The following is a 24199-nucleotide window of genomic DNA, read 5'->3' on the forward strand; positions in this document are numbered from 1 at the left end:
CTAGCGCTCTATCACTTGAACCACAGCATCACTTCCAGTTTTCTGGTGGTTTTTTGGAGATAAGCGTCTCACGGACTTTCCTGTCCGGGCTGGCTTTGAACTGCGACCCCCAAATCTCAGCCTCCTGAGTAGCTAGGATGACAGGCGTGAGCCACTGGCTCCCGGCTCCACTTAATATCTATCACACAGATCCCTGAAGCTTTGCTCATTTTTTCTTCTCAAATCTCTCTCTCTCTCTCTCTCTCTCTCTCTCTCTCTCTCTCTCTGTATCTGACTCTGTCTGACTGTGTGTGGAGTGTGTGTGGTATATGTGTTCCGTGGGACTCTTTATACAGATACATCTTTAAGTCCTGTAAGATGCCAAACCGTCTGGTAGATATTTTAGTTCAGGAAATCATATTTTCTTGAGTGTTGCTGCAGGTGCTGAGTACTCGTGCTGGCTAATTCTAACCATGGCTTACGGCTAGAGGCCTCTGCTCTCTTGGTGGGGCTGGTACTTGATTCCTGTGGTCGAGGGCCAGGCTTGTTCTTGGGCTCCTGTGAGCCCTGCATTTAGTTCTTTCCTAGCGAGTCCCGTGCTGCTGCTCTCTGACTCCCAGCTGCGCTTTCTGGCCGCGCTTGCTGCTCTGCTTGTGTTGTGTTCACTGTCTTGGAGCCTGTGTCCCCGAGGGGTCACTAGTGCCACAGCGCAGTCTGTAGCAGGTGGACTCTCGTCAAGTGTGGGGTCCTGTTGCTGTGTCAGTGTGGGGATCCAGCTGCTGCCGCATCTAGTGTGGGGACACTGCCACTGCCGCGTGAAGTGTGGGGATCCAGCCGCTGCTGCGGTCTGCTGGAGTTCCACCAGGATGCAGCCTGGCTTTAAGCCGCAGGACTCTGCAGGCTCCCTTTATACCTGGACTGCCCCTCCTCTGCCAGGCACCGAGCACCACCGCTGACTGCCCGCCAAGTGCTCATCCTGCCCAAAGCAGACCCCTCTAGTTGGGGCTTGCACTTGGTCTTTCAGTTGGCTGCTTTTGTATCTGTAAGTGGCCGCTCCCGTGCCAGCCGGGTGTAAGAGGCTACTCATAGTGCTGGCTGGCTGGCTGGGAGTGGCACCGCTGCTTTTGTAATCCACATGTTGTGCTGCAGACGCACCCTGCATCTAGCAGGGCTGCTTGTCTCTGGGGAGAAGGTGTTGTGTGAAGCCGAGAGGTGACCCAGGCCTTGAGATCAGAGGGTCCGTCGGCAGGGCGGTAAACTGCCGGGCCTGTGTGGCACTGAAGAGAGAGGGGTCAGCTCTGTGGGTAAACTTGCAGGGGTGGAGCGCGGAGGTAAGGGTTGCATAGATGAGGGTCTAGCGGGAGGAGGATTGGAACTGCGTGTCGTGCGTGGCTGTTCTGAGCCCTCCCTGGTCCATTCCGTCCACACATGTGGCCTCTGAGTGAGCAGCTTTGCTGGTTCCCACCAGCTGCCAGGGACAAGTGGCGTGGGGCCATGGCTCCTCCCGCTGGCCTCGGTAGCTTCCTTCCTTCCACCTTGGATGGCCGTAGTCTGGCCCTGAGGTTAGACACTGGCTGGGCTGAGGATGCTCTCCCCAGGCCCACGGATCTTCATCTTCATTTTCCAGTGGCCCATTGCAGGCATTCAGGTCTTGGATTAGGAATCAAATCGTCAGGATAATTTATTTACTAGGATGATTCCAGTTTTATCACAGAGAACACTGGTCTGTCTAGCCAGGTGCAGTGGCCCAGGACCGGTGGCCGGGCCGTGGAGGTGAGGTGGGAAGCTCCAGCTCAGGCCAGTCTGGCCAGCAGCATAGCAAGACCCTTTTGTAAACAGGAAGCAGGAAAGTAATACGCTCTTGTTCCTAAAACCCACTGTGAAAGTTCATAGTCCTTCATGCAAAAGCTTTCACGATAATGGCCTGTACCAGCAGCCAGTCCCCTACCTGCTGCCCTAAGGTTAGCGCCAGGGGCTGCCTCCCTCTGCCGGCTGCGGCGCGGTGCAGCGGGTCCCTGCAGCTTGTCGCCCACTGCTAGCCTTTGACACCCTGTGGCCCTGAGAGGGCTGTGGTGTGAGCTTGGGCTTTCTGTCAGGCAGGGGCCTTTGGTTCTTGCTAGGACAGGTCTTCATTCCTGCATGGCTGAGCCCTTTTTTTTTTGTCCGTTGTGGGGCTTGAACTCTGGGCTTGGGCGCTGTCCCTGTGCTCTTCAGTTCAAGGCAAGTGCTCTACCACTTGAGCCACAGCACCACTTCCAGTTTTCTAGTGATTTATTGGAGATAAGAGTCTCACGAACTTTCCTGCCCGGGCTGGCTTTGAACCGCGATCCTCAGATCTCAGCCTCCTGAGTAGCTAGGATGACAGGCGTGAGCCGCCGGCTCCCGGCTTGGCTGAGCCCTGTGACCACTGCCTATGCCCCCTTGCCATCCCTGCCATCCCTGCCAACACGGGTCTGTCTGTAGCAGCTGTAGTGCTTCTTCCCAGCCTGCAGCTCAGATGCGAGTTCTTGCTGAAGGATGGTGCTCTGAGCAGAGCCTTTGCTGCGCACTGGCCCTGCTGCTGACAGGCCCTGTTGCTGAGCCAGCCACTGTGGGGCTAAGGGAGACAGAGACGGGGAGGGGGAGGGGGGGGCTCCTCTGGAGGCGCAGCTGGTGGGTCTGGGTCTTCCCTGGAGCCGCTTATCTCCAGGGCATGGTGTGTCACTGCAGTCCCATTCCCTAGCTTACTCAAACTCTCCCCAGTCTGTGCAAATACTGTATTGCATGTTATACAAAGCTTTTCTTTTTGTGGAGAGCAGTCATGGAAAGTGAGCCGTGAAATAAAGGGGGTCGGCCCTGGCCATCCCATTGCCTGCATGGGGCACAGCAGAGCGGGCCGGGAGAGGAGCGGAGCGGAGAGTCCTCGCCCAGCCCTCTGCATGCCTCAGCCTTCACACCTGGAAGGGGCCATCCTGACACCAACGACTGGGTGGGTGAGGAGGAAGCTGTCTGGGCTAGTGTGCGTAGCCGCCGCATGCGGGCTGCTGCTGTGCTCTGCGATGTCTTGGCACTCCGTAGTGCCAACTCTAGCAGCCTCTGCGATCTGTGGAGGTGGGCAGGGATGGGAGGAGCTGGCTGCCGCCCTGGGGAGCCCTAGCTCCTGTGCCTTGATGTGCAGCAGCCCTCCTCTCCTCTCCTCTCCTCTCCTCTCCTCTCCGCTCCTCTCCTCTCCTCTCCTCTCCTCTCCTCTCCTCTCCTCTCCTCTCCTCTCCTCTCCTCTCCTCTCCTCTCCTCTCCTCCTTTCCCCTCCCCTGCCCTCCTCTCTTTCTTTATGCAAGGAGGGGTGCTTAGAGTAAGAAATAGTGAACGGAATGTTTTTATGTGCCTTTTTTTTTTTTTTTTTGGTTAGCATTGGCTTGCACTTGGCCAAAGTCAGCAAATAGCTTTCACTAATAAGCGATCTCTTCTTGTTCAGAGTATAGAGACGTATAATGACTACGTTAGTAAGATGCTTGCACATCACTTTTTAATTTTGAGCATGGGTTTGTTGTGTAGTAGGCTTTTTTTTTCTTTTTGAATTGCTTAGAAGTGTTTAGCAGATGCTTCTGCGTCCCGCACCACCGCGGCTGCTTGGGCAGGAGATTGACATCAGAGGTCTGTTGGCCAGACTTGGTTTAGTGGCAGGCAGTGGAGTCCATGTGTGCCGGAGGCGCCAGCTGGCCTGTCTTCTCGCAGAGCCATAGCTTCTCTGTGCCTAATTCCAGCCCTGCCCATGCGTTTGGTGGTGTGCCTCCTGCCAGCCAGGCCTCGGCTTCAGGCAGCTTCCAGACCATTGGTCTGGGCTGTCCACCTCTCAGTTCCAGGGAAGTTGTCCTCTCCCCTTAGGAACAGGCCTCTGGGGTCTTGACGAAGCTCTCGCCACCGCTGCTGCTGCTCCCAGGGCAGCGCTGGCTTGTGTGGGTAGACGGTAGAGGCGCACTGAAGGGGAGAGCAGATACGTTGTACTTTTCCGTTTCATTCATATCTTGTAGGAATGAATGTATATTTAGACTTAATCTTTAGCTTTTTTCTAAATTCTAAAAGTAGTGACTGGGGCTGGGAAGGTGGCTCAGTGGTAGAGCGCTTGCCTTGCATGCATGAGGCCCTGGGTTCGATTCCTTAGCACCACATAAACAAAAAGAAAAAAAGCTGGAAGTGGCGCTGTGGCTCAAGTGGTAGAGCGCTAGCCTTTAGCTGAAGAGCTGAGGGACAGCGCCCAGGCACAGAGTTCAGGCCCCACAACTGGACCCAAATAAATAAATAAATAAATAAATAAAAGTAGTGACTGTTCTGTCTCCTCGGGAGAAGTGCTGCTGATATGGGTGTGTTCTCCATTGTCCTTTTCAGGGCCTGTCTGTGTTGGCACACACTCTCCCCTGTTCACCTGTCTGTGAGCATCTCCGTGCCTTTGTCTCTGGAGTTGTCCAGTCAGGTATAAACATGCATCGTGAGCGTCGGCACAACGTGGGGTGTGCGCCTTCTCGCCACCCGGGCGGCAGCGTGCACCACGGGCCCGCTGCGGCTCCGGCATCCCCACCTTCAGGTCGGAGCACAGGGAGAAGCAGAAGTTTCTGTCCGCCTTGTTGCTACCACAGCAGTTGCATACCTGTCAGCAGGACGGCACACGGCAGCCTCAGCCGGAGCCACCGCTTGCAGCACCGAGCCGCCGGTTCTTAAGCTTCGTCACTGCACTTCAGACGCGAAATGCTAGTTTTAGAACTGATTGCCTGTGGTCTGACAGTTGTCATCCTAGCTACTTAGGAGGCTTGAGATCTGAGGATCATAGTTCAAAACCTGCCCAAGGGGGCTGAGACCATGAGACTCTTACCTCCAGTTAACCGGCAAAAAGCTGGAAGTGGAGCTGTGGCTCAAAGCAGGAGGCCCTGAGGTGGAGCCCCAGAGCTGGTCTCATGTGCGCGGGCATGCTTGCATGCGTGTACGCGCACCCCCTCTCCCCCAAGAATAGATTACTTGTCATGTCAGAGCCTATTTTTTGTGTGAAGGAAAAGGCCCCTGGCTCCAGCACAGGGTGTGCAGCCCCAGATGGCTGCCTGGCCGGGGGTTGGGGGGCGGGAGGGGAAGGGAGGGGGAGCAGGGCAGAGAGTTCTTGCTGGCTTGGTGAGGTCCCCCTTGCAGGAGCGCTTGCGCTTGGACTTTGTTTCCGTGACAGCACCTGTGTGGACTGAATGCCCTTCTGGCCCCAGTGGTCACAGCCATGAGGTGCCCGCACATGACGCTCTGAGGGCCCTGGCGGCAGATGCCATTATCTCCATCTCACCGGGAGGAGGCCGAGGCCGAGCGGGTGACATCTTCAGGCCTGTATCCCTCAGCCAGCAAGGAGCTGGTCGTGTCTGAGTTGTCCTAGTGGCAGCCCTGCGTGCCCTGTGCCCCTTGACTTATCCACTCCGCCTCTGGTTGAAGGACAAGTGGCCACACTGCATTCTGTTCCCCACTGAACCCACTGCGTGGCCTTGGAGAAAACATGGCTGTGGAGACAGTAAGATCTGTGTGTGGAACGGGGCTGCAGGGGTCACGTCAGGATACACGCCCAGAGCCTGCTGTCCTGCTGCTGTGTGTCCTGCGTGGCCTCTTCGGTCTTCTCTGGCTGTTTAAACTCATGCCTTAGAGTCCCTTCGGCTTCAACAGCCACGCTTCCTCACCCCTTCTGCTTGGCTAGTCTCTCGTGGGAGCCAACCCTGCCTTAATGCCGTTGCGAGTTTTATCGTCGCAGACAGTGCTGTTCTGAGCAGCTTGGCGTGCGTATCATGTGTGAGGTGTGGGTCTGAGGGCAGAGCCAGCGCTGCAGATGCCACGAGTCACGGCATCCGCGTTGTTCTTCCCAGGTGATTCTGAGGGTCCCCTCCACAGAGCCATTGCCTGCCCCATGTCCTTTCCCATTCCTGCCCTCACCACGGATGACTCGTTTCTGCTTGGTACAGCCAGGCCTGCTGCCTAAGCTAGCAGCTGTCATTTTTCCAGGATTGGCATAAACCTCTTTGGGTTACGTAGCACACGCTTGCCTGCTTGCGCATTTCTGTCTTCAGAAAGCTGGGGCCGGGTCTGCTCTGCGTCCTCAGCGGGCTGTCTTCACACCTGTCCATTGGGCCTTGGTGTGAGGAGGTGAGTGTCTGTGGCCTCCTGCAGTGGGGAACACCCTTGTCACCTGGCCACAGTGGTCCTGAGCCTGTGCCCTGGGCAGGGCTGCTCAGTCTCTGCGTGCCACGTGTTGGTGCTGCCCTGGTCTCCATGACCACCAGTAGAATTTCCTCCCTACGATGTACCCAAAATGTCTGAAGAGAGGGCCAGCTGTTCCCTGGAGGTCTGCAGGCTTCTCGTTGAGAAGCTCCAGGCCAGAGGGCAGTGGGAAGTAAGAGCGTGTGCATGGGAGGACTGGGTGAGGGGCTGTGGGCTGAGCTGCGGGGCTTGGGCCTGATGCCTGCTGCTGCCAGGGGTGGGCACTGTTGGGGGCCGGGAGTGGGCGGCGAGGCCTGGACAGTCCTGGTGGGGCGAGCCGTCCATTGCCAGGAGAAGGGCAGATGCTGGCCGCTGCCCTCCGAAGTTATTGCGGCTGCCAGACTCCAAGCAGCAAGGCTAGGGCGGCCCTGGGCGAGCCCACAGGACCGCAGGGCAGGGCCCAGCCGTGCTCCTGCTTTGTTCCCACCCAGGGGCTCGAGGCCATGTGGGTGAGGATCACACCAGGCCCCTCTCGCCATTAGGAGAGCAGACACACAATATGGTGGTCTCTGTGAGTGCCACTGGCAGTCACAGGTGTGTGACAGGTTCACATCTCACACGCAGCACTACTGTGAAGTGGCCTTACACTTGACTTCTGAGTGTGTTGGAAAAGCCAGCAAACTAATGGTCCCCAGCTGGAAATCAAACGTGGGTGGTGGGGGAGGGGAGAGGAAAGAGAGGGGGCGGGGAGGGGGCGGGCAGTCCTGGGGCCGGAACTCAGGGCTGGGCGCTGTCCCTGAGCTTCTTTGCTGTAAGGTTAGCACTCTGCCACTTGGACCACAGCTTTACTTTGGCTTTTTTGGTAGCTTAGTGAAGATGAGAGTCTCATGGACTTTGTTGGCTTCAAACCACTATCCTCTGATCTCAGCCTCCTGAGTAAGCTATGGTTACAGGTGTGAGCCACTAGCACCTGGCTGGAATAAGTTTTTAAAAGCTTAATTTCTAGGCCTGGGTACTGGCTGGAGCACCTGCCTAGCAATGGTGTGAAGCCTTGAGCTCAGACCCCAGTGCTGCCAAGTAAATAATAAATTCTTGGAAGTTCGGCCTGTGAGTCCTAGGATGTATCTTAAACACACACCGTTTTTCTCTCTTTAATGCTTGTTTTAAACTGTGCCTGTACCGGCACAGCCTGTAGCTTTTCTGCTCAAGGCCAGCACTCTTACCACCCAGACCACAATCCCAGTAGGCCTTTTGGTGGTTAATTGGAGATAAAGAGTCTCAGGGACTGCCTTGCCCTGTCTGGATTTGAAATTTATAATTTAGTGTTTTGGTTGCCGGGTAATAAACGCAGCCCTGTGCATTCTAGGCACGCACGCTACCACTGAGCTACACCAGCTCACACGCGTTTACCTTATCTAGAGATGGCGTCTCACCGTTGGCACAGGCGGGTCTGGAACCTTGCATCTCAGCCTCCTGGGCTGCTGGGGCTGTTGGTTCCAGGAACCACTCCCCGCTGCCGTTCAGGTTTCTAGAGATCCACATGCTGTGCGTGTTCATATCATTTGCAGTAGGAGAAGCAGATCGGAAAGAACACTTACTGTCTGAGAATATAAATCATGTCTCTGGTGCTTAATTTTAAAATTAAAAAAAAAATAAAGGTGGATGCTAGTGGGTCACGCCTGTAATCCTAGCTCTTTGGAGGCTGAGATCTGAGCACAGGGACAGCACACAAGACTCCAGTGAACCCCTGAAAAGCTGGAAGTTAAACATACACTTTAGAGAAGCCTGCATGTTAGGTTCATCAGGTTTCCTGAATGAGGAAAACCTTTTTAAACAGTCTCAACGTCTGTGGACAGCAAGTGCTGCCACTGTGCCTCATCCTGTGGGCGTGGGGCCTGGGGGGCGCCGGGCCTGGGGGGCACTGGGCCTCGGGGGGGGGGCTTTGGGTAGGCGCCAGGCCTCAGGTGGGCACTGGGCCTCCTGGGCCTCGGGTGGGCACCGGGCCTCAGGTGGGCCTTGGGTGGGTACCGGGCCTTGCTGCGCCTCGGGTGGGCACCGGGCCTCGGGTGGGACTCAGGTGGGTGCCGGGCCTCACTGGGCCTCGGGTAGGCCTCGCTGGGGCTTGGGTGGGCCTTGCTGGGCCTCGGGTAGGCCTCGTTGGGCCTTGGGTGGGCCTCGCTGGGCCTCAGGTGGGCCTTGGGTGAGCCTCGTCGGGCCCAGGGATGGGCACCGGGCCTTGCTGGGCCTCGGGTGGGTGCCAAGCCTCGCTGGGCCTTGGGTGAGCCTCGGGTGGGCGCTGGGCCTTGCTAGGTGCCAGGTCTTGGGTGTGCCTCGCTGGGCCTCTGGTGGGTGCCAGGCCTTTGGGTGGGCCTCGGGTGGGCCTCAGGTGGGCCTTGGGTGGGCACTGGGCCTCGCTGGGCGCTGGGCCTTGCTGGGCGCCAGGCCTTGGGTGGGCCTCGCTGGGCCTCCAGCCTCAGGTGAACGCCCGGCCCCAGCTTGCATGCCGCTTGAGCGGCTCTGAGCGCATCACCTCCCCTGCAGGGCTGTGGTCCCTTGGTCTGAATGTTCACACAGAGGAGAACTCCCCTGCTCCCCCTCACGTTTCTCCTACCAGAGCCGTGCGCCCCTGGCTGTTCCAACAAGGCCGGTATCATGGCGGTCCGGGGTGCTAGGTGGCGGTGTGCTGGCCTTGGCCTGGCCCCGGCCTGGATGAGCACCGGTTTGGGACTTGACTACGCACCAGAGCGGCTGTGGCCTCCCGGAGTCAGGCCAGCAGGAGAGCACCCCAGTTGTGCATCAGCAGGGACGGAAGGGAGCTTTGGTGGGGGCAGCAGGCGGGGCCCTGGGGCTCAGGCCTCCCTCCCCGGACTCCACGTTCCCGAGCAGTGCAGCTCTGGCAGGCCAGCACTGTGTCAGCCCGGATTGATTTGCAGGAAGTTTACTTGTACTCATCGGATGTGCCATGTAAGTTGGATTGCTCTTTATTGTACACATCCCTTCATGCCAGCATGTGGCCGGCATTGTTCTAAGAGCAGGAGAGTCTGCTGTGAATAGGAAACAACAACCCCTACCCCCACCCCCCCCAAAAAAAAGCGCTGTTGAGCATGGAGAAGTCTCGCTGCAATGGTGGCAGTTGTGTGGAGAGGAGGACACGTCCGAGCTGGCCATGCAGGCGAAGGGCAGCTAGTGGCAAGCAGAGAATCTGATGTTCACCTGGGAAGAAGGCAAGGAGCCGCAGGAGAGAGTGAAGGAGCCGGGGAAGCCCAGGGGGTGGGCCGCCTCCGCTGGCCTGTCCTCTGGTGCGCAGCTGCGGAAGGCGACTTTTGGTCCTGATGGGCCTGGCTCCTCTCAGTCAGTCAGTGTCGGGAGCGAGCTCTGCGGTGAGCGTGAGTCAGAGCATCTGAGTCACGTGGACCAATTTCCCTGACCAAAAATAACCCAAAACAGCATTTCTGGGAAGCTCCCGGGAGGCAGCTTCGAATGTAAACAAGGAGCAGAGTGGAGATAAAGGCTGCCTGGAAAAAGTGAACATTTGGGAGACCAAGAGAATTGCTTTGGGAGACAGTACTGAAGAAAGCAAGTGCATCGTTTTAGAGTTACAATTCTAGAGCCTTTTCTTTCTGCCTGTGTGTTGGATGCTGCGCGTGTGTTTCAGTTGGGGAACTTGCCTTTTCCCTGGGCACAGAGCTGTGGCTTGGGTCTGTAGCCTGCAGCCCTTCCTGTCTGTGTGTAGGAAGTTCTTCCTGTAGTCTTCCAGGCCTGTGGTCCTCCCTGGGACCAGCAAGACCTTTCCAAGCCTGCACTTAGGTGCACCTTGTGTCCAGTCTGGCCACCAATTAAGTCACACGAAGAAAACAAGAAATACAGGGCACAGGTGGCTCACGCCTGTAATCCTATCTATCCAGGAGGCTGAGATCTGAGGATCACCATTCGAAGCCAGCCTGGGCATGAAAGTCCTTGAGACTTTTTTTTTTGCCGGTCATGGGGTCTGAACTCTGTGTCTGGACGCTGTCCCTCAGCTCTTCAGCTCAAGGCTAGCGCTCTACCACTGGAGCCACAGTGCCACTTCTGGCTTTTTCTGTTTATGTGGTGCTGAGGAATCGAACCCAGGGCCTCATGCTTGCAAGGCATGCACTCTACCGCTGAGCTACCTTCCCAGCCCCTTTGAGACTCTTCAATAAACTACTCAGAAAAATCTGGAAGTGGTGCTGTGGCTGAAGTGATAGAGAGCACTTGCCTTGAGCACAGAGAGGATCAGGGACAGTACCCAGGCCCCGGGACTGAGTGGCGGGGGCGGGGGGGAGGAAAGAGGGAGAAAGCGAGTAAGAGCAAGATGAGTTACTGCCCACTTCCAGAACTCCTGACTGGGTATGTGGACACTGGTGAATGTCCCCTCCTTGGAGCCTTGGGGCTCCTCTGTGGAGAGGGGCTTGGGGCCAGGGGCCAGTCCTGCTGTGGGTCTGGTCAGAGTGCACCTTCGCCTGGCTTTGCCCCTGCGACCTGGGATTGGGAGCTGCTTTTCCTCTGTGCTGGGGGCGGGGCATGCCAGGAGCTTCCCCACCAGCTGTCATGCTGGCCTCCTGGTCAAGAGAGCCTGTGGCCTGCCGTTTTGATTCTACCTCAGAGTAGGTCAGGGTGTCTAGAGCATTGTGAGCTGGGACCCAGGGCCCCTGATGCTGGCTTGGTGTGATTGAAAGGCTTCTACTACCTTACCGCTTTAGATCTTTACGTAGTTGTACAAAGGGGTTTGACATGTCAGTTCAGGGGTGCAGTGTATCTTGGTCAGTGTACTCCTCCCTTCATTTTCTGTCTCTGCCCCACACGATTGTATTCACACACTCTTCCTCTCCTGCTTTCCCTCTTCTTGAACACCCCTCCCCCATGTTTTACCTTCCTGGTATTTGTTTTGTTAAACTGTCAGTTGATCAACTTTTTTTAATTTTTTTTTTGGGGGGGTCCAGTTGTGGGGCCTGAACTCTGGGCCTGCGCGCTGTCCCTCAGCTCTTCAGCTCAAGGCTAGCGCTCTACCACTTGAGCCACAGCACCACTTCCGGCTTTTTTCTTTTTGCTTATGTGGTGCTGAGGAATGGAATCCAGGGCCTCATGTATGCAAGGCAAGTGCTCTACCACTGAGCCACCTTCCCAGCCCCCGTTGATCAATTTATAGTTGATAAGGGGGAAGTTAATCCCTTTCTCATGTACCATATTTTAGTCAAATTATGTACATATGCATATAACTCGTAGGTTTTCACGTAATTTAGATCTAATTTCCAAAAATGAGAAAAAAAACACGTGCCTTTTGTCTTTGAACCTGACTTATTTCACTTAACATAATTTTTTTCTAGGTTAATCCATTTCCCTGAAAATGACATATTATTTTTTCTGATGGATGAGTAAAATTCCATTGTGCGTATATAGCATTTTCTTTTTCTGTTTTGCTCTCTGTTGTTCTGCACCTGGGGCTTGAACTCAGGGCCTGGGCACTGTACCAGATCCTTTTTGCTCAAGGCTAGCGCTCTACCACTTGAGCATGGCTCCATTTCCAGCTTGTTGGTGCTTAATTGGAGATAAGAGTTTCACAGACTTTCCTGTCCAAGCTGGCTTCAAACTTGAGGTCTTAGGTCTCAGCACCTGGCTCATATCCCACTTTCTCCATTCATCATTGTAGGGCATCTGGGCTGTTTCCATAACTTGCCTATGGTGAATAGCACAGGAATGAACATAGCATACAAGTATCTTTACAGTATCCTGACTATAATCTTGGATAAATGCCCAAGAGTGGTATTTTTGGATCATATGTGGTTCTTTGCTTAGTTTCTGTTTGTTTGTTTGTTTGTTTTTGTTTTTGTCTGTCATGGGGCTTGAACTCTGAGCCTGGGCACTATCCTTCAGCGCTTCAGCTCAAGGTTAGCACTCTACCACTTGAGCCATAGCACCACTTCTAGTTTTCTGGCGGTTTATTGGAGGTAAGAGTCTCATTGACTTTCTTTGAACCTTGACCCTCAGATCTCAGCCTCCTGAGTAGCTAGGGTGACAGGCATGAGCCACCAGCGCTGCCCAGCCTATGTTTAGTTTTTTGAAGAACCTCCAAAGTGCCTTTTAAAGTGGTTGCACTAGTTCATATTCTCAGCAGCTGTTATAATAGGGTTCCTTTACTCCCTATTCCCATTCTTGCTGTAGCTTCATGAGGATTAAAAAAACCCAAAACTCCACACTGGGTACCAGTGGCTCACACCTGTAATCCCAGCTACTTAGGAGGCTGAGATCTGAGGATCACGGTTTGAAGCTAGCCTGGCTGGGCTGGCTTAGAAAAAGCCAGAATGGTGCTGTGGCTCAAGTGGTACATTGCTAGCCTTGAACAAAAGAAGCTCAGGGACAGTGTTCAGGCCCTGAGTTCAAGTGCCAGAACTGGCCAAAAACCCCCACAAAACCCTAGCAGTTGGATGGTGAAAGGAACTGTTAAATTCAAGGTGTAGATGGCTCCGTTTAGTTCAGTTAGAAAATTGGCGATTAACCGTTGAGTTTTGGGAGGTGCTGTGTTTGAACTTGGCACTGCACTAAGCCATGCTCCACCCTTATTGCTTTATTTTTCAAATAGGATCTCATTTTTTTGCCCTTGGATTTAACAGTTCCTTTTACCACTCAAGTGCTGTTCACATCTGAACTGGGACCTCCTCGTGTAGTGTTTCTCGGTGTTCAATAGCCAAACCTCCCTGTGGAGCTGCGAGACCTCGGGCCTTTCTCTAGTGTGGTTGGCTAACAGCAAAACTGAAGTGGCGAACATTGCTAGTTTTTATTCTGAATGCAATCTATTTAGACTATGAAATTTCCAAAGACTGACAAGAGGGAGAGTGGAACTTCCCACAACCTTCCCCCTACCTGCCCAGAAAAGTCTCTCCCTTTTTGCAGAGCTGGGGTTAGGAGCTGGTTGAAAGTGGGCTAGGCTTGCATGAATTCAGAACGTTGCGCTCATTCTGCTTTCTCTCAGCTAGTGCTCTACTACTTGCGTCATGCCTCCAGGCTAATTGGAGCTGGAATCCTGTGGACTTTTCTGCCTGGGCTGCTTCCAGCCTCGGGCCGCCAGATCTCAGCCTCCTGAGTGGCAAGGGTTACAACATGAGCTGCCAGCACTTGGCTCTCACTCAGTTCATTCAAAGACATTTTCCGTAAACTCCAGGGAAGGGAAAGGGGGCAGGGATGGCACCTATGGCTACCATGTATTTTCATACAGTTGGTGCATAGTGTAGTTACTGGGGAGCGGTAACTGATTCTCTGTGTGGCCCTGCAGTTGACTTGGTTGGGTCTTTGAGGAGGGAGTTAGGAGATGTTCCATGTTTGAGGTACTGAGTGAGTGTTCTACCTCACTAAGTTTCTTTCTCTGTGTAAGGGCTTGAGATGAATTCCTAGAAGTGTGTACTGATGACTCTAGACCATGCTGTTCACACGCTACCAGGTCGGCCTGGCTGTGTGTTCCTCTGCGCTCTTGTAGACCATTTTATGGCGTATTTAGATGTACCGACATTGCATCCTATGGTGTAATTTGCTTTGTAGGGAAGCATTATTGTGAAGAAATATACAAAGATTTTGCCTCCTGGAGGTATGTAACTTGTGGCCAGGTGGCTAGCAGCACCCTGTGGTCTAGTGGTCACTGACCCCACGGATGCTCCCACGGCAAGTTAGAGTTCCCTGGGCTGTCTGTGGATTTGGAGGGACCGTAGAAGTCAAGTGGTGACGGTACCAGTAAGCGGAGGGGAATAAAATGATTGTTTTGTCCCTTCAGATTGCTCCCAGAGCTGAGACCCCAGTCCACAGTAACAGTCTGCAGAACGCCCTGCACACATCAGCACATTCCACGGAGGATTCGCTGCCCAAGAGGCCTCTGGGAAAGCACAGCAAAGGTGGGCCACACCGGGCTTCCAAGGATGTCAGAGGGCGGGGGGAGGCGCGTGCCGCACAGCACGGCAGGCCGGGTCTCGCCGCACATGCTCAGATGCCAGCAGTGCTGAGCCAGTGGGGGTGCTGCGTCTGATTCCACGAGCTTGTCTGGCAGTAGGAATCTCAAATATTGGTGTTTGTTAAGCTATTAAGCTGGAAGGAAGCCAAACAAACCCTGCATCTAGAGCAGCCTGTGTGTGAGTCTGCGCATCCCCAGAGCGGGTGCAGAGTGTGTCCTGTGCTGCACAGAGAGGGCGCCACGGCCTCCTGCGGGCTGAGGAAGCGTGTTTCCACTCAGTGCGATGGAATGTGGGATCCTCGGTGGGGACCCGTGCTCACAGCGGTGGCCGTCCGCCTGCCCCTGGTCCACAGAGCGGCCATTCCTCTTCCTCCCCACACCCAGTCACACGCACCATAACCTCTTCTGCTGTGGGCTTCTGCTGCTCACCTCCCGGGTACAGCTTGCCGTCTGTGGTCTGCCGTGGCTTAGAAGCTGCTCACATCCATGGCTCCCATTTAGGCTCCTTCTCAGTCCCTCTCAGCCGGGGAGAACCCCAGCTCTCAAACACCGCCTCGCCAGCGCCGCACAACCAGGCCCTGCCTGGCCCCTGCCCCGGCCCGGGCCCTCATGCGCCTCTGAAGCACTGCACATGGTTTGCCTGTTTGTAGCCTCTGCGGCTTTGCAGAGCATGTTCCAGTTGGGGCCCGTCTGCAGAGTTCACATGCCCACGCCTGATGGGTCTGTCCACCCACATGGCCTAGAGCTCCCATTGCTGTCCGTTGCCACCCTGCAGTGTGGCTCCAAAGCCTGTGATGACCAGCATTTGGCGCCTGGGCAGTCCAGTCAGCTTCTCTGCCACAGCTGTTGCCTCCCTCCCTGCCTGGACCCATGGTGCCACCCCCTCCTCGGGCGGGGGTGGGATACGGTGGCCCTAGGGCGCCCCCGCCTCCGGGGTTTTGGCACCATTTGGCTGTCCTATGAAGTAGAGCCAGCGTTCTTGTGTTCAGATGAAAGTGTGAGGCTTGGGACAGTGTGAGCGGGCAGCTGTGCCCAGGGTCATGAGAAGGCAGCCTCTGGCCTTGAACTGAGGTCGTCTGAACAAAGAGCCTGTGGGTGAACTGGGACCTGTAGAAGTCCTGTGTGTGTTGGCGTGAGGTACTCTGGTCTTGTCTTGCTTTCTGACACCTCTCTCTTCTGGGCTGACCGCAGTGTCCTGCTGAGCCCTGACTACACACACGTCCCTCTGCCCCGCACCAGGCCCTTTGCTTCAAAGCCAACACAGCCTATTCCTGTAGCCTCTGCAGTTCTTCCTGTGGCCGGCGCTGTGCCCGGGCCACCCAGGTGCTGCCCCAGTACACAGTGAGCCGTGTGCTGGCCCTCCGGCCCGGTGCCACGCCCACCACTCGCCACGGACGACAGGGGAGTGGGTCTTCTGTCCGCTCTGCTTCTCTCTGTTGTGCACACCTCCCATGTGTGAAAACAGTTCAGTCACATGGATGAGGACTTGTGTCCTGACAAGACACAGAAAGGTGACCAGAGCAGTCATGATGCTGAGTGTCTGACCAGACTCACCATCAGCCACAGGCGGCCAGGCGGCCCACGTTGCTTGTCCACCAAGAAGCCAAACAAAAGTGGGAAAGCCAGCGATACATTAGAAATTCTGTTAGGTAAGTGAGACTTTGAAGAATATATGTTTAGGCTGAGCGTGGTGCAGTCTATGTAATTGCCAGCTGCCTGCCAGGCACAGGCAGGGAGATTTCTGTCTGAAGTACCAGGGTGGCATCCATGCTAGTGAGACTCAGTCTCAACAAAACAACCCGTGTGGCAGTTCCCACTTAAAGTCTCAGACACACCAGGAACTGTAGGTAGGGGGGTTGTGGTTCTGAGTTTGGCCCTGGGCAGAATGCATGACTCTGGCTGAAAAGTAACTGAAGCACACAAGGCTGGAACACAGCTCAAGGTTTAGAGTATTGTCAAGCAGAAGAACCCTGAGTTAATTTCTTAGCACCCTCAGAAAAACCAAACCCTGAATAAACAAGATGACAAACAGCAGAACGTTTTTGTGCTGAGTTTCTCTCTCGTGTGTGTGTGTGTGTGTGTGTGTGTGTGTGTGTGTGTGTCCGTGCCTGTGTGGAGGACGGGCCTGGAGGCTGTCCCTTCGCTTTTTCTTCCGTGCTAGTGCTCTACCACTTGAACAGTATTCCCTATAAGAGTCTCATGTAGCTTCCTGCCCAAGCTGGCTTTGAACCACGATTCTTAGGTCTCAGCCTCCGGAGTAGCAGCGATGACAGGTGTGAGCCGCCAGTGTCTAGTTTCTTTTCAGTTTTTAAGTGAGAGCTGTTTTCAGGAGCTAAGGCAGGCAGTGTCCGCCCCGGTCGAGTAGCTTCTGCTCTTGGTGCTGTTAGGGACTTGGGCTGGTCGTGTCTGTTCCTGAAAACCATGCTGATTCTCTTTCATCTTTCTCCTGTCTTCAGCAGTACTTACATATTACGATTTCTCTTTTGACATAGTTTTGGCAGCTATTTGCTGAAGTGCTCTCTTACTATTGGGCTTAGGAATTCAACCATTAAACTGAAGCAAGTAGGAGGAGACATTGCTGGACACGATCAGTCACTCAGACTTTAGGGGAGGGGACTTGCTTCCGGAGTGGCCCTCTTCTGCAGATGTCTCCTTCACAGAGCTCCATGTGACACTGCACTCCTGAGACCCAGGAGACAGCCCCAAGGCCAAGATCGTCCCAGTGACCGGGACCTGGGTGGAAGTGCAGCGCTGATCTGCTCTGGCTCAGGCCTTGGGCCTTGGGCCCTGTGTTGCTTGCTCCATGCTGTGACTGCCTTGGGCTAGACAGGTGCCCTTGCACTTTCTCTACTCCAGAGCCTGTGCTGTCTTTACGCAGGCCTGTCTGCCAGGCTGCCTTGAAGGGTCCTTCTTAGGCCATATGCATGCCTGGCACTGGGGGTCTTATAGATTATTCCTAGGCTGCTTTTAGTGGCATCTCCTGCTGTTGGAAGAACCCAGTGCAGTGTGTTATGTCTCTCGAGAGCGCCGGGTTGCCCAGTTCTCCTGCTGAGGGCAGTTGGCTTTCTGTAGCATTGTCTTCGAGGTGTTACCCACACGATGAGTTTTGTGGAAGCTTGCCTGCTGCCACTTTTCCTCCAGGGCGTGCTACTGTTTTTTTTTTTTTTTGTTTGTTTGTTCTGAGGCTTAAAATCAGGGCGTAGGCATTGTTTCTGAGTTTTTTTGCTCAAGGCGGGCACTCTGTTAATCCAGCCACAACTCCACTTCTTGCTTTTTTGGTGGTTAATGGGAGATAAGAGTTTCACAGACTTTCCTACCCAGGCTTACCTTGAAGTGTAGCGGTCAGATCTCAGCCTCTTGAGTAACTGGGATTATGGACGTGAGCCGCTGGCGCCCGGCAAGGGTATGACTCTGGAGCGACATGCCATGCCAGAGGGGCAGGGTAGGCCCTGGAGCTGCAGGGAGGCTCTGGTCTGCTTAGCTGGAGCCTCTGCGTAGGGATGGGCGGCTCTTCCCATAGCCACAGACTCAAGGAGAGAAGGTTTTGCTCAGGTTCTCTTGATGGCCTCGCCGTGGTGCTGATGGGCATGTCAGGGACTGGGCTTTATCCGGAAGGAAGGCCCGCTGCCGTGGGCCTCTTGTCTTCAGGTACAGTACAGGAGATAATGGTGCTGCTTGCCAGGTGTCCGCCTTGTCTGCCACTTCCTCTGCGCTGCTGATCTTCAGTTTTGGAAAATGTGCATTAAAGTGGTGCCAGGGAGATTTAAGGTAGCTTGGGAAGACAGACTGCAGCTGGGCGGGAGGACTGGGGGTGCTGGCCAGCTCAGACTCTGCAGCCAGCAGGTGGACGGCCTCCTGCCAGGCTGTGAGTGCAGGCGGGGTGGAGGCTGAGGGCCTCTGAGGGCCTCCTCATCTTCCTCCAGCGACTGCTTGACCAGGGCGTACTCTTCCTATGGTGGAGGTCCTGGGGGAGCCAGGCTCTGACCTGAACGTGGTCCCTTCCCCTCTTTCTGGGAGTCACAGCCAGTCCCATGGCCAAGCCCTTGTCTGGGGGAGGCCTCCAAGCCACAGAGCCTCGGCAGAAAAGCGGGATGCAGACGCCCCCTCGAGGAGGCCCTGGAGGCAGTGACGCCCAGACAGCAAGGGAAGCGTCTGCAGGTGAGTCCGCACGTACGGGCCCCGGCCCTCATCCAGAGGGGAGCGCTGCCAGTGCAGAGGGCCTTCGGGAGCCTGCCCCGCCCCCGTGAGAGCTGCTTTGGGCCAGAATTCGTGTCTACACAGCAACACTAAGATGGAAAACAGTCGCTTCCCCTATGCCAAACACTGTGGGTGTCTTCCCTGCACCCTTTCTGCAGAAGTTTCTCAGGGTGATGTCGATGGAAGACACGGGTGGCTTGTTCTGACTGGGCGAATGGCAAGGGTAGGAACAAGAACAAGAATTGGGAATGGTGAGGAGACAACCCCATGTACGAAAATGGAGCAAGAAGAAAACCATGCAGCCAGTGTCCAGGAAGAAAACCACGCAGCCAGTGTCCAGGAAGAAAACCACGCAGCCAGTGTCCAGGAAGAAAACCACGCAGCCAGTGTCCAGGAAGAAAACCACACAGCCAGTGTCTAAGAAGAAAACCACACAGCCAGTGTCCAAGAAGAAAACCACGCAGCCAGTGTCCAAGAAAAGACGTGGTGTGGGTAAGGATGTGTCGTGTGCATGTGTGGAAATGGCACCGTGAAACCCTCTTTGAACAGCTGATGAAGGCAGGAAAGTCAAGGTTCAGAGAGAAGACTCGTGATTGTAAAGGACAGAAAGTGTCATTAGACATCAAGGCAACACGCAGGAGGGCGGCGTGCCCTTTATCCCCTGCGTGACTGATTGAGGTAGGAAAGGATGGAGGAGCCAAGGTCTGTGAGAGTCTGTGACTGGAGCTCCTGTGTCACTAACGATGGAGCAGCACCGCACCTGGACAAGAGGCTTGTCTGGTGGGGGGGGGGGAGCCCCACGGGGCAGGGGCAGGATTGCATCCTCAGAGGATTGCTTGTGGATACAAGAGTTCCAAACTGGCCGGGCGCTGGTGGCTCACGCCTGTAATCCTAGCTACTCAGGAGGCTGAGATCTGAGGATCGCGGTTCAAAGCCAGCCCGGGCAGGAGAGACCGTGAGACTCCTATCTCCAATAAACCACCAGAAAAACCGTAAGTGGCGCTGTAGCTCAAGTGGTAGAGCGCTCGCTTTGAGCTGAAGAGCTGAGGGACCCCGCCCAGGCCGAGTTCAAGCCCCACAACTGACAACAACAACAACAAAAAAAAGAGTTCCAAACTGGAACCCAGTAAATCAAAAACTGGCAACGTAGTGCAGATGTGAGTAGAGCGCTTGCCTTGAGCTGAAGGGCTCAGGGCAGCATCTAAACCCTGAGTTCAAGACCCATGACCAGCAAAAATCGAATAACAAGAAGTACAACTCTGGGTGAAAGAGGTAGTATTGGAGCTGTTTATGTGAAGAAACCATAAAGCTTCCTGTAGCACCTGCTCAAGGACCATTGTGCGTTTGCCCACATCCACAGTTTGGTTTTTGCTTTTTGCTCTGTGTGTTTTTCCCCCAATTAATACTTAAAACAACAACAAACCTATGAATAAAAACTGGGTGCCACATGGCTTCACACTAAGCCTTGTGTTCCTTGTTCTCTGGTCCTACAAGTGTGGGGAAGGCCCCTGTCTTCAAGGATTTGTGTGGATCTCTTCTTCTTCTGGGAAGGACTGTTTCTGCACTTGAGTCTTAGACAGCATTTTATGTATTTCGGGTGTGAAAACTCTCAGTAGTAGTTGTTACTCAGTTCTCTTCCCCATATAGTGCAAATCTGTCAAAGTCTGGTATTAAAGACGTCTCTAGGCAACATTTCCTATGTTCCGAAGGTAAGGCTGCCAGTGTTTCCACTGACCTGAGAGTGGCCTTAGTGTTTCTGAAAAAGACAAGGTGCATGTGTGTGTTTAATATTCATATTACATATTATTTTAAATATATTTTATTGTTAATAGGGAGTGGTATATAAGGGGTTGCCCTGCCATACATGAGGTAATGAGTGCAATTCTTTTTGGACACTCACCCCTTCCCTCACGTGTGTGTGTGCATGTGTGTATGTATGTATGTGTGTGTGTATGTGTATGTGTGTGCATGTATGCATTGTGTATGTGCGTGCATGTGTGTACGTGTGTATGTACGTGTGTGTGTACGTGTGTATGTATGTGTGTGCACGTGTGTACGTGCGTGTGTGTATGTGTGTGTGTGCGTGTGTTAGAATGGCTCCAGGATGTTGGAGGTGCTGGAACAGCCCTGGCACGGCACAGTTCATGTTGGCAGGGGAGTCATCAACCACGGTGCTGTCAGGCTGCTCTCTTTTTATCTCTAACCTGGTCTCCTTGGCTGTGGTGTAATCAACAGGATGTAACTAAAATTCCAGGAGCTGGGGCTGGGAAGGTGGCTCAGTGGTAGAGCGCTTGCCTTGCATGCATGAGGCCCTGGGTTCGATTCCTCAGCACCACATAAGCAAAAAGAAAAAAACCGGAAGTGGCGCTGTGGCTCAAGTGGTAGAGCGCTAGCCTTGAGCTGAAGAGCTGAGGGACAGTGCCCAGGCCCAGAGTTCAGGCCCCACGACTGGACCCAAAAGAAAAGAAAATAAAAAATAAATAAATAAAATAAAATTCCAGGAGCTTCCAGCTGAAGTTAAACAGGAAAAAGTGCAACAGGAAAAGGATGAAACTAAAATGTATCAAGGGCCAACCGACCTGGATAAAGAAGGAGCCTCTCCGAAAAAGAGTTTTTACGAGATTGACTGGAAGCAATCTTCTTGGATAGAAAAGAGCTTTTCTCTCAGTGAACGCTGTAAGAAACGGCTGGTGTCTGCCTGTAATCCAAGGCTCAGGAGTACTGAGTTCCACAAACAAGGCCTGGCGCCTGTGACACACATCTGCAACCTGTCCACTTGGGAGGCTGAATTCAAAAGGACTGCCGTCCGAGGCTACTGGGAAAACAAGTGCGTGAGCTCCATCTCCAGAGCGAGGGTGGACGTGGTGTCTGAGGCCCTCATGCCGCCCGCAGTCCAGGCTTCTGCAGCAGCCAAGGACCAAGTGAGGCGCTGTGCCAGAGCAGCGAGCACGAAGCCCTGAGTTCCGTACCACCCCGAAGATGTGAAAAGAACCTTAATGCTCAAGCTGCTGGTGTGATCTGAGAGCTAAAACAAGCCAGGTGTACATAACAGCTAGGCTCAGTGTTTTGAATACTCGGGCTCTAGCATGTTTAAAATGGATTGTTTCGAGCAGCGTTAGTAGGTAGATAGAACTCTTGAAAAAATGTTCAGTCATGATTCAAGCTGGCCCATTGTGAGCGGTGGCATTTCAACAGGCCACGCAGGCCCCTGTGAATAATGGGTCAGCGTCCATTTTGCCCTTGTTTTCCGCTTTCCCTGGCCCTCCTGCCCCTGCCTTGGTGCTGGCGGCTCTGCTCTGGAGTGGGACTGCTGCGGGCCTGCTCAGGGGCGCCCACACACTTTGGCACTCGTACTCATTTCTCTGGGGTACACCTGCCTGCAGGTCATTGCAGGCTCTTTCTGTTCAGCGTGAGTCTTCCTGTGCGTGAACTGTCCCCACCTCCTCCCACTGGGTGATTCTCCACGCCACAGCCGGACCCCACCCTCTCCCATGCGTGCTCCGTGGCCGTCAGGGAGAAGAGGGCTGCTCCCCTTCATTTCTGGACACCCCCCCCCCCCCCCGCCCTACTTCACTGTGGAAATGGGAGGCCTAGCACTTGTGCAGTGGCAAACATTGAGAAGCGGCAGGTGCTGCCCCTGGTCCCACCAGCTTTCTGCCTTCTAGGACAGGGGCTTCCACAATGTCTGCCCTGCTTGCAGGGCACGCTTACACCCTCTTCCACAGCTCCCGTCATCGGGGCTGTGGTGTGTTGCTTCCGTGGAACATTAGGGAGGCATGCGCGGCAGCCACGCCAGCGGCCGCTCTGGAGGCCCAGACAGGAGGATGAGTTGGAGGCCACACGGAGTAGCGTGGCGGCACACACGAGTAACATGGGTGACTGTGTTGGCAAGGCTTTGGGTGGGTGATTTTCAGACTTGAGTTGGGTAAAACCGATCAAGTGAAACACTGTGAATAGGAGGTGAGGCAAGTCGGGACAGAAGGAAGGGAGTCTGTCTCTGTCCGGCTGCTGATGCTCCTGCTTCAGCTCCTGCGCACCAGGGCTGCAGGCGTGCCCCACAACCCACAGCAAAAGACTTGCACGTGGCTGTGCCTTCTAGACTTACGGCAGCTGGAGACGTTTTGAGACGATCCCGGCAGCACGCCTCACCACCGCTCGGAAGCCAGGTCCTTGGCCAGCAGCGGATTGCGCTGGCTGCCCTGAGGTCTGTGTGGCCGCGGGGGTGGAGTGGGTGCGTGGACAGTGCCCGCTGTCAGGGGAGGGTGGGCCCAGCCACTGCGCAGACCACCCGAGCCATTTGCAGCACCGTCCATGTGTCCAGATGTCGTGCTTTGAACATTTGCTGAGATTCGTCCCATGCTGTTAGTTTAGGCATTTTGCTTGTGTTTCTGCTTTATGGGGGCGACCTCAGTCCGCCGTGGGGCGTGAGTGGGGCTGCTCAGGGAGGTGGGGGCAGCCAGGAGCTGCGCGCCGCAGCCCGGCTTCGTGGGAAGCTGAGACGTGAGGATGGTGTGAGTCTAGGAGTCAGGCCAGCCTGTGCAACACAGGGAGACCGTCTTTAAAAAAGAAAAGAAAAAGAGGGAGAGAGAAAAATGGAATGGAGGGAGGAGGAAAGGAAGGTAAACGAGGAAAAGGTGACAGGCAGACACGATGGCCTTGCCCCCTCTCCCCCCAGGCCTCTCCAGAGGGACTGGAGCTGTCGGAGGCAGAGGAGCTCAGCGCCTGGTGCTGATCCCCGCAGGTGCAGAGGCAGGAGGGGCACGTGCTCCCCGCCAGCTAGAGCCGCACGACACCTGTGAGAACCTGTCTGAAAAAACTAACACCAGGGTTAAAATGAGAGTGCAGATTCCTGATGAGCAGACATGAGGCAGAGCGCTGGCCCCTGAGCCAGTCTTGGGGCACGGTCCCGTGCGCAGCCAGACAGCACCCTTGCCCCTGCATTGGGGGTTTGGTGGCTGCCCTCTCCACAGCAACGGGGCATTCAGGAGGGGCTGGTGGAGGCGACTTCACAGAGGTGTGTCAAATGGATATTCAGTGTGGAGTCTCCCTGCACCCCCTGTCCTCTTCCCCGGCGTGGGTGTTAACCTGCCCCTGTCACCAGATGTCAGAAGCCAGAGCGACACCGTCATATACTCAGAAAGCAAAAATATGGCTAAAAAAAACTGCTTTGATTGATGAGGATGCTGTTGAAAGCCACATTGGGATTTAAGTTTTCAAATTCCTTGTTCTTAGGCATTCATAGAAAGGAAAGTCCCCAAAGATACTAGGAGCCAGGCGCGTGTGGCTCAAGCCTGAAATCCCAGCTACTCAGGAGGCTGAGATAGGAGGATCATGATTTGAAGCCAGCCTGTGCAGGAAGGAAAAAGTCTATGACTCCATTCTCTATTAACCAGAAAAAAGCTGGGCTGGAGTGTGGCTTAAGGGGCAGAGCACTAACCTTGAGCAAAAACGCTGAGTGAGAATGTGAAGCAAGCGGGGTGCCGGGGGCTCACGCCTGTCACCCTGGCTACTCAGGAGGCTGAGATCTGAGGATCGCGGTTCAAAGCCAGCCCGGCAGGAGAGACCGTGAGACTCTGATCTTCAATAAACCATTAGAAAACCAGAAGTGGCGCTGTGGCTCAAGTGGTAGAGCGCTCGCCTTGAGCTGAAGAGCTGAGGGACAGCGCCCAGGCCCAGAGTTCAGGCCCCACCACCTACAAAAAAAGAATGTGAAGCATGGAGTTCAAGTTCGAGTACTGGCCAAAAATAAAATACACAAAATGCACAGAACTGGTTGTTACCGTCTAAGGCATTCAGTCATGATAGAGGGATAAAGGGACTGTGACCAAAAAAGTCAGGAAACTGTTGTTTAAAAATTTGAATCCTATTGATACAGGG

General features: G+C 54.6%; 1 protein-coding gene across 2 annotated transcripts in view; it reads left to right on the top strand.

Moving 5' to 3' along the window:
* Positions 1 to 24199, top strand: part of Zcchc14 (zinc finger CCHC-type containing 14) — a 54032-nt gene that overhangs the window by 14282 nt on the left and 15551 nt on the right. For both annotated transcript variants that reach the window (XM_042702209.1, XM_042702210.1), the window contains one exon: positions 13952 to 14069. In XM_042702209.1, coding sequence (XP_042558143.1) covers positions 13952 to 14069 — 118 coding nt within the window. The remainder of the gene's footprint in view (positions 1 to 13951; positions 14070 to 24199) is intronic.

The sequence above is a fragment of the Dipodomys spectabilis genome, unplaced genomic scaffold (assembly GCF_019054845.1).
Source record: "Dipodomys spectabilis isolate Male_0828 unplaced genomic scaffold, ASM1905484v1 ptg000318l, whole genome shotgun sequence".
NCBI classification, from domain to species: domain Eukaryota; kingdom Metazoa; phylum Chordata; class Mammalia; order Rodentia; family Heteromyidae; genus Dipodomys; species Dipodomys spectabilis.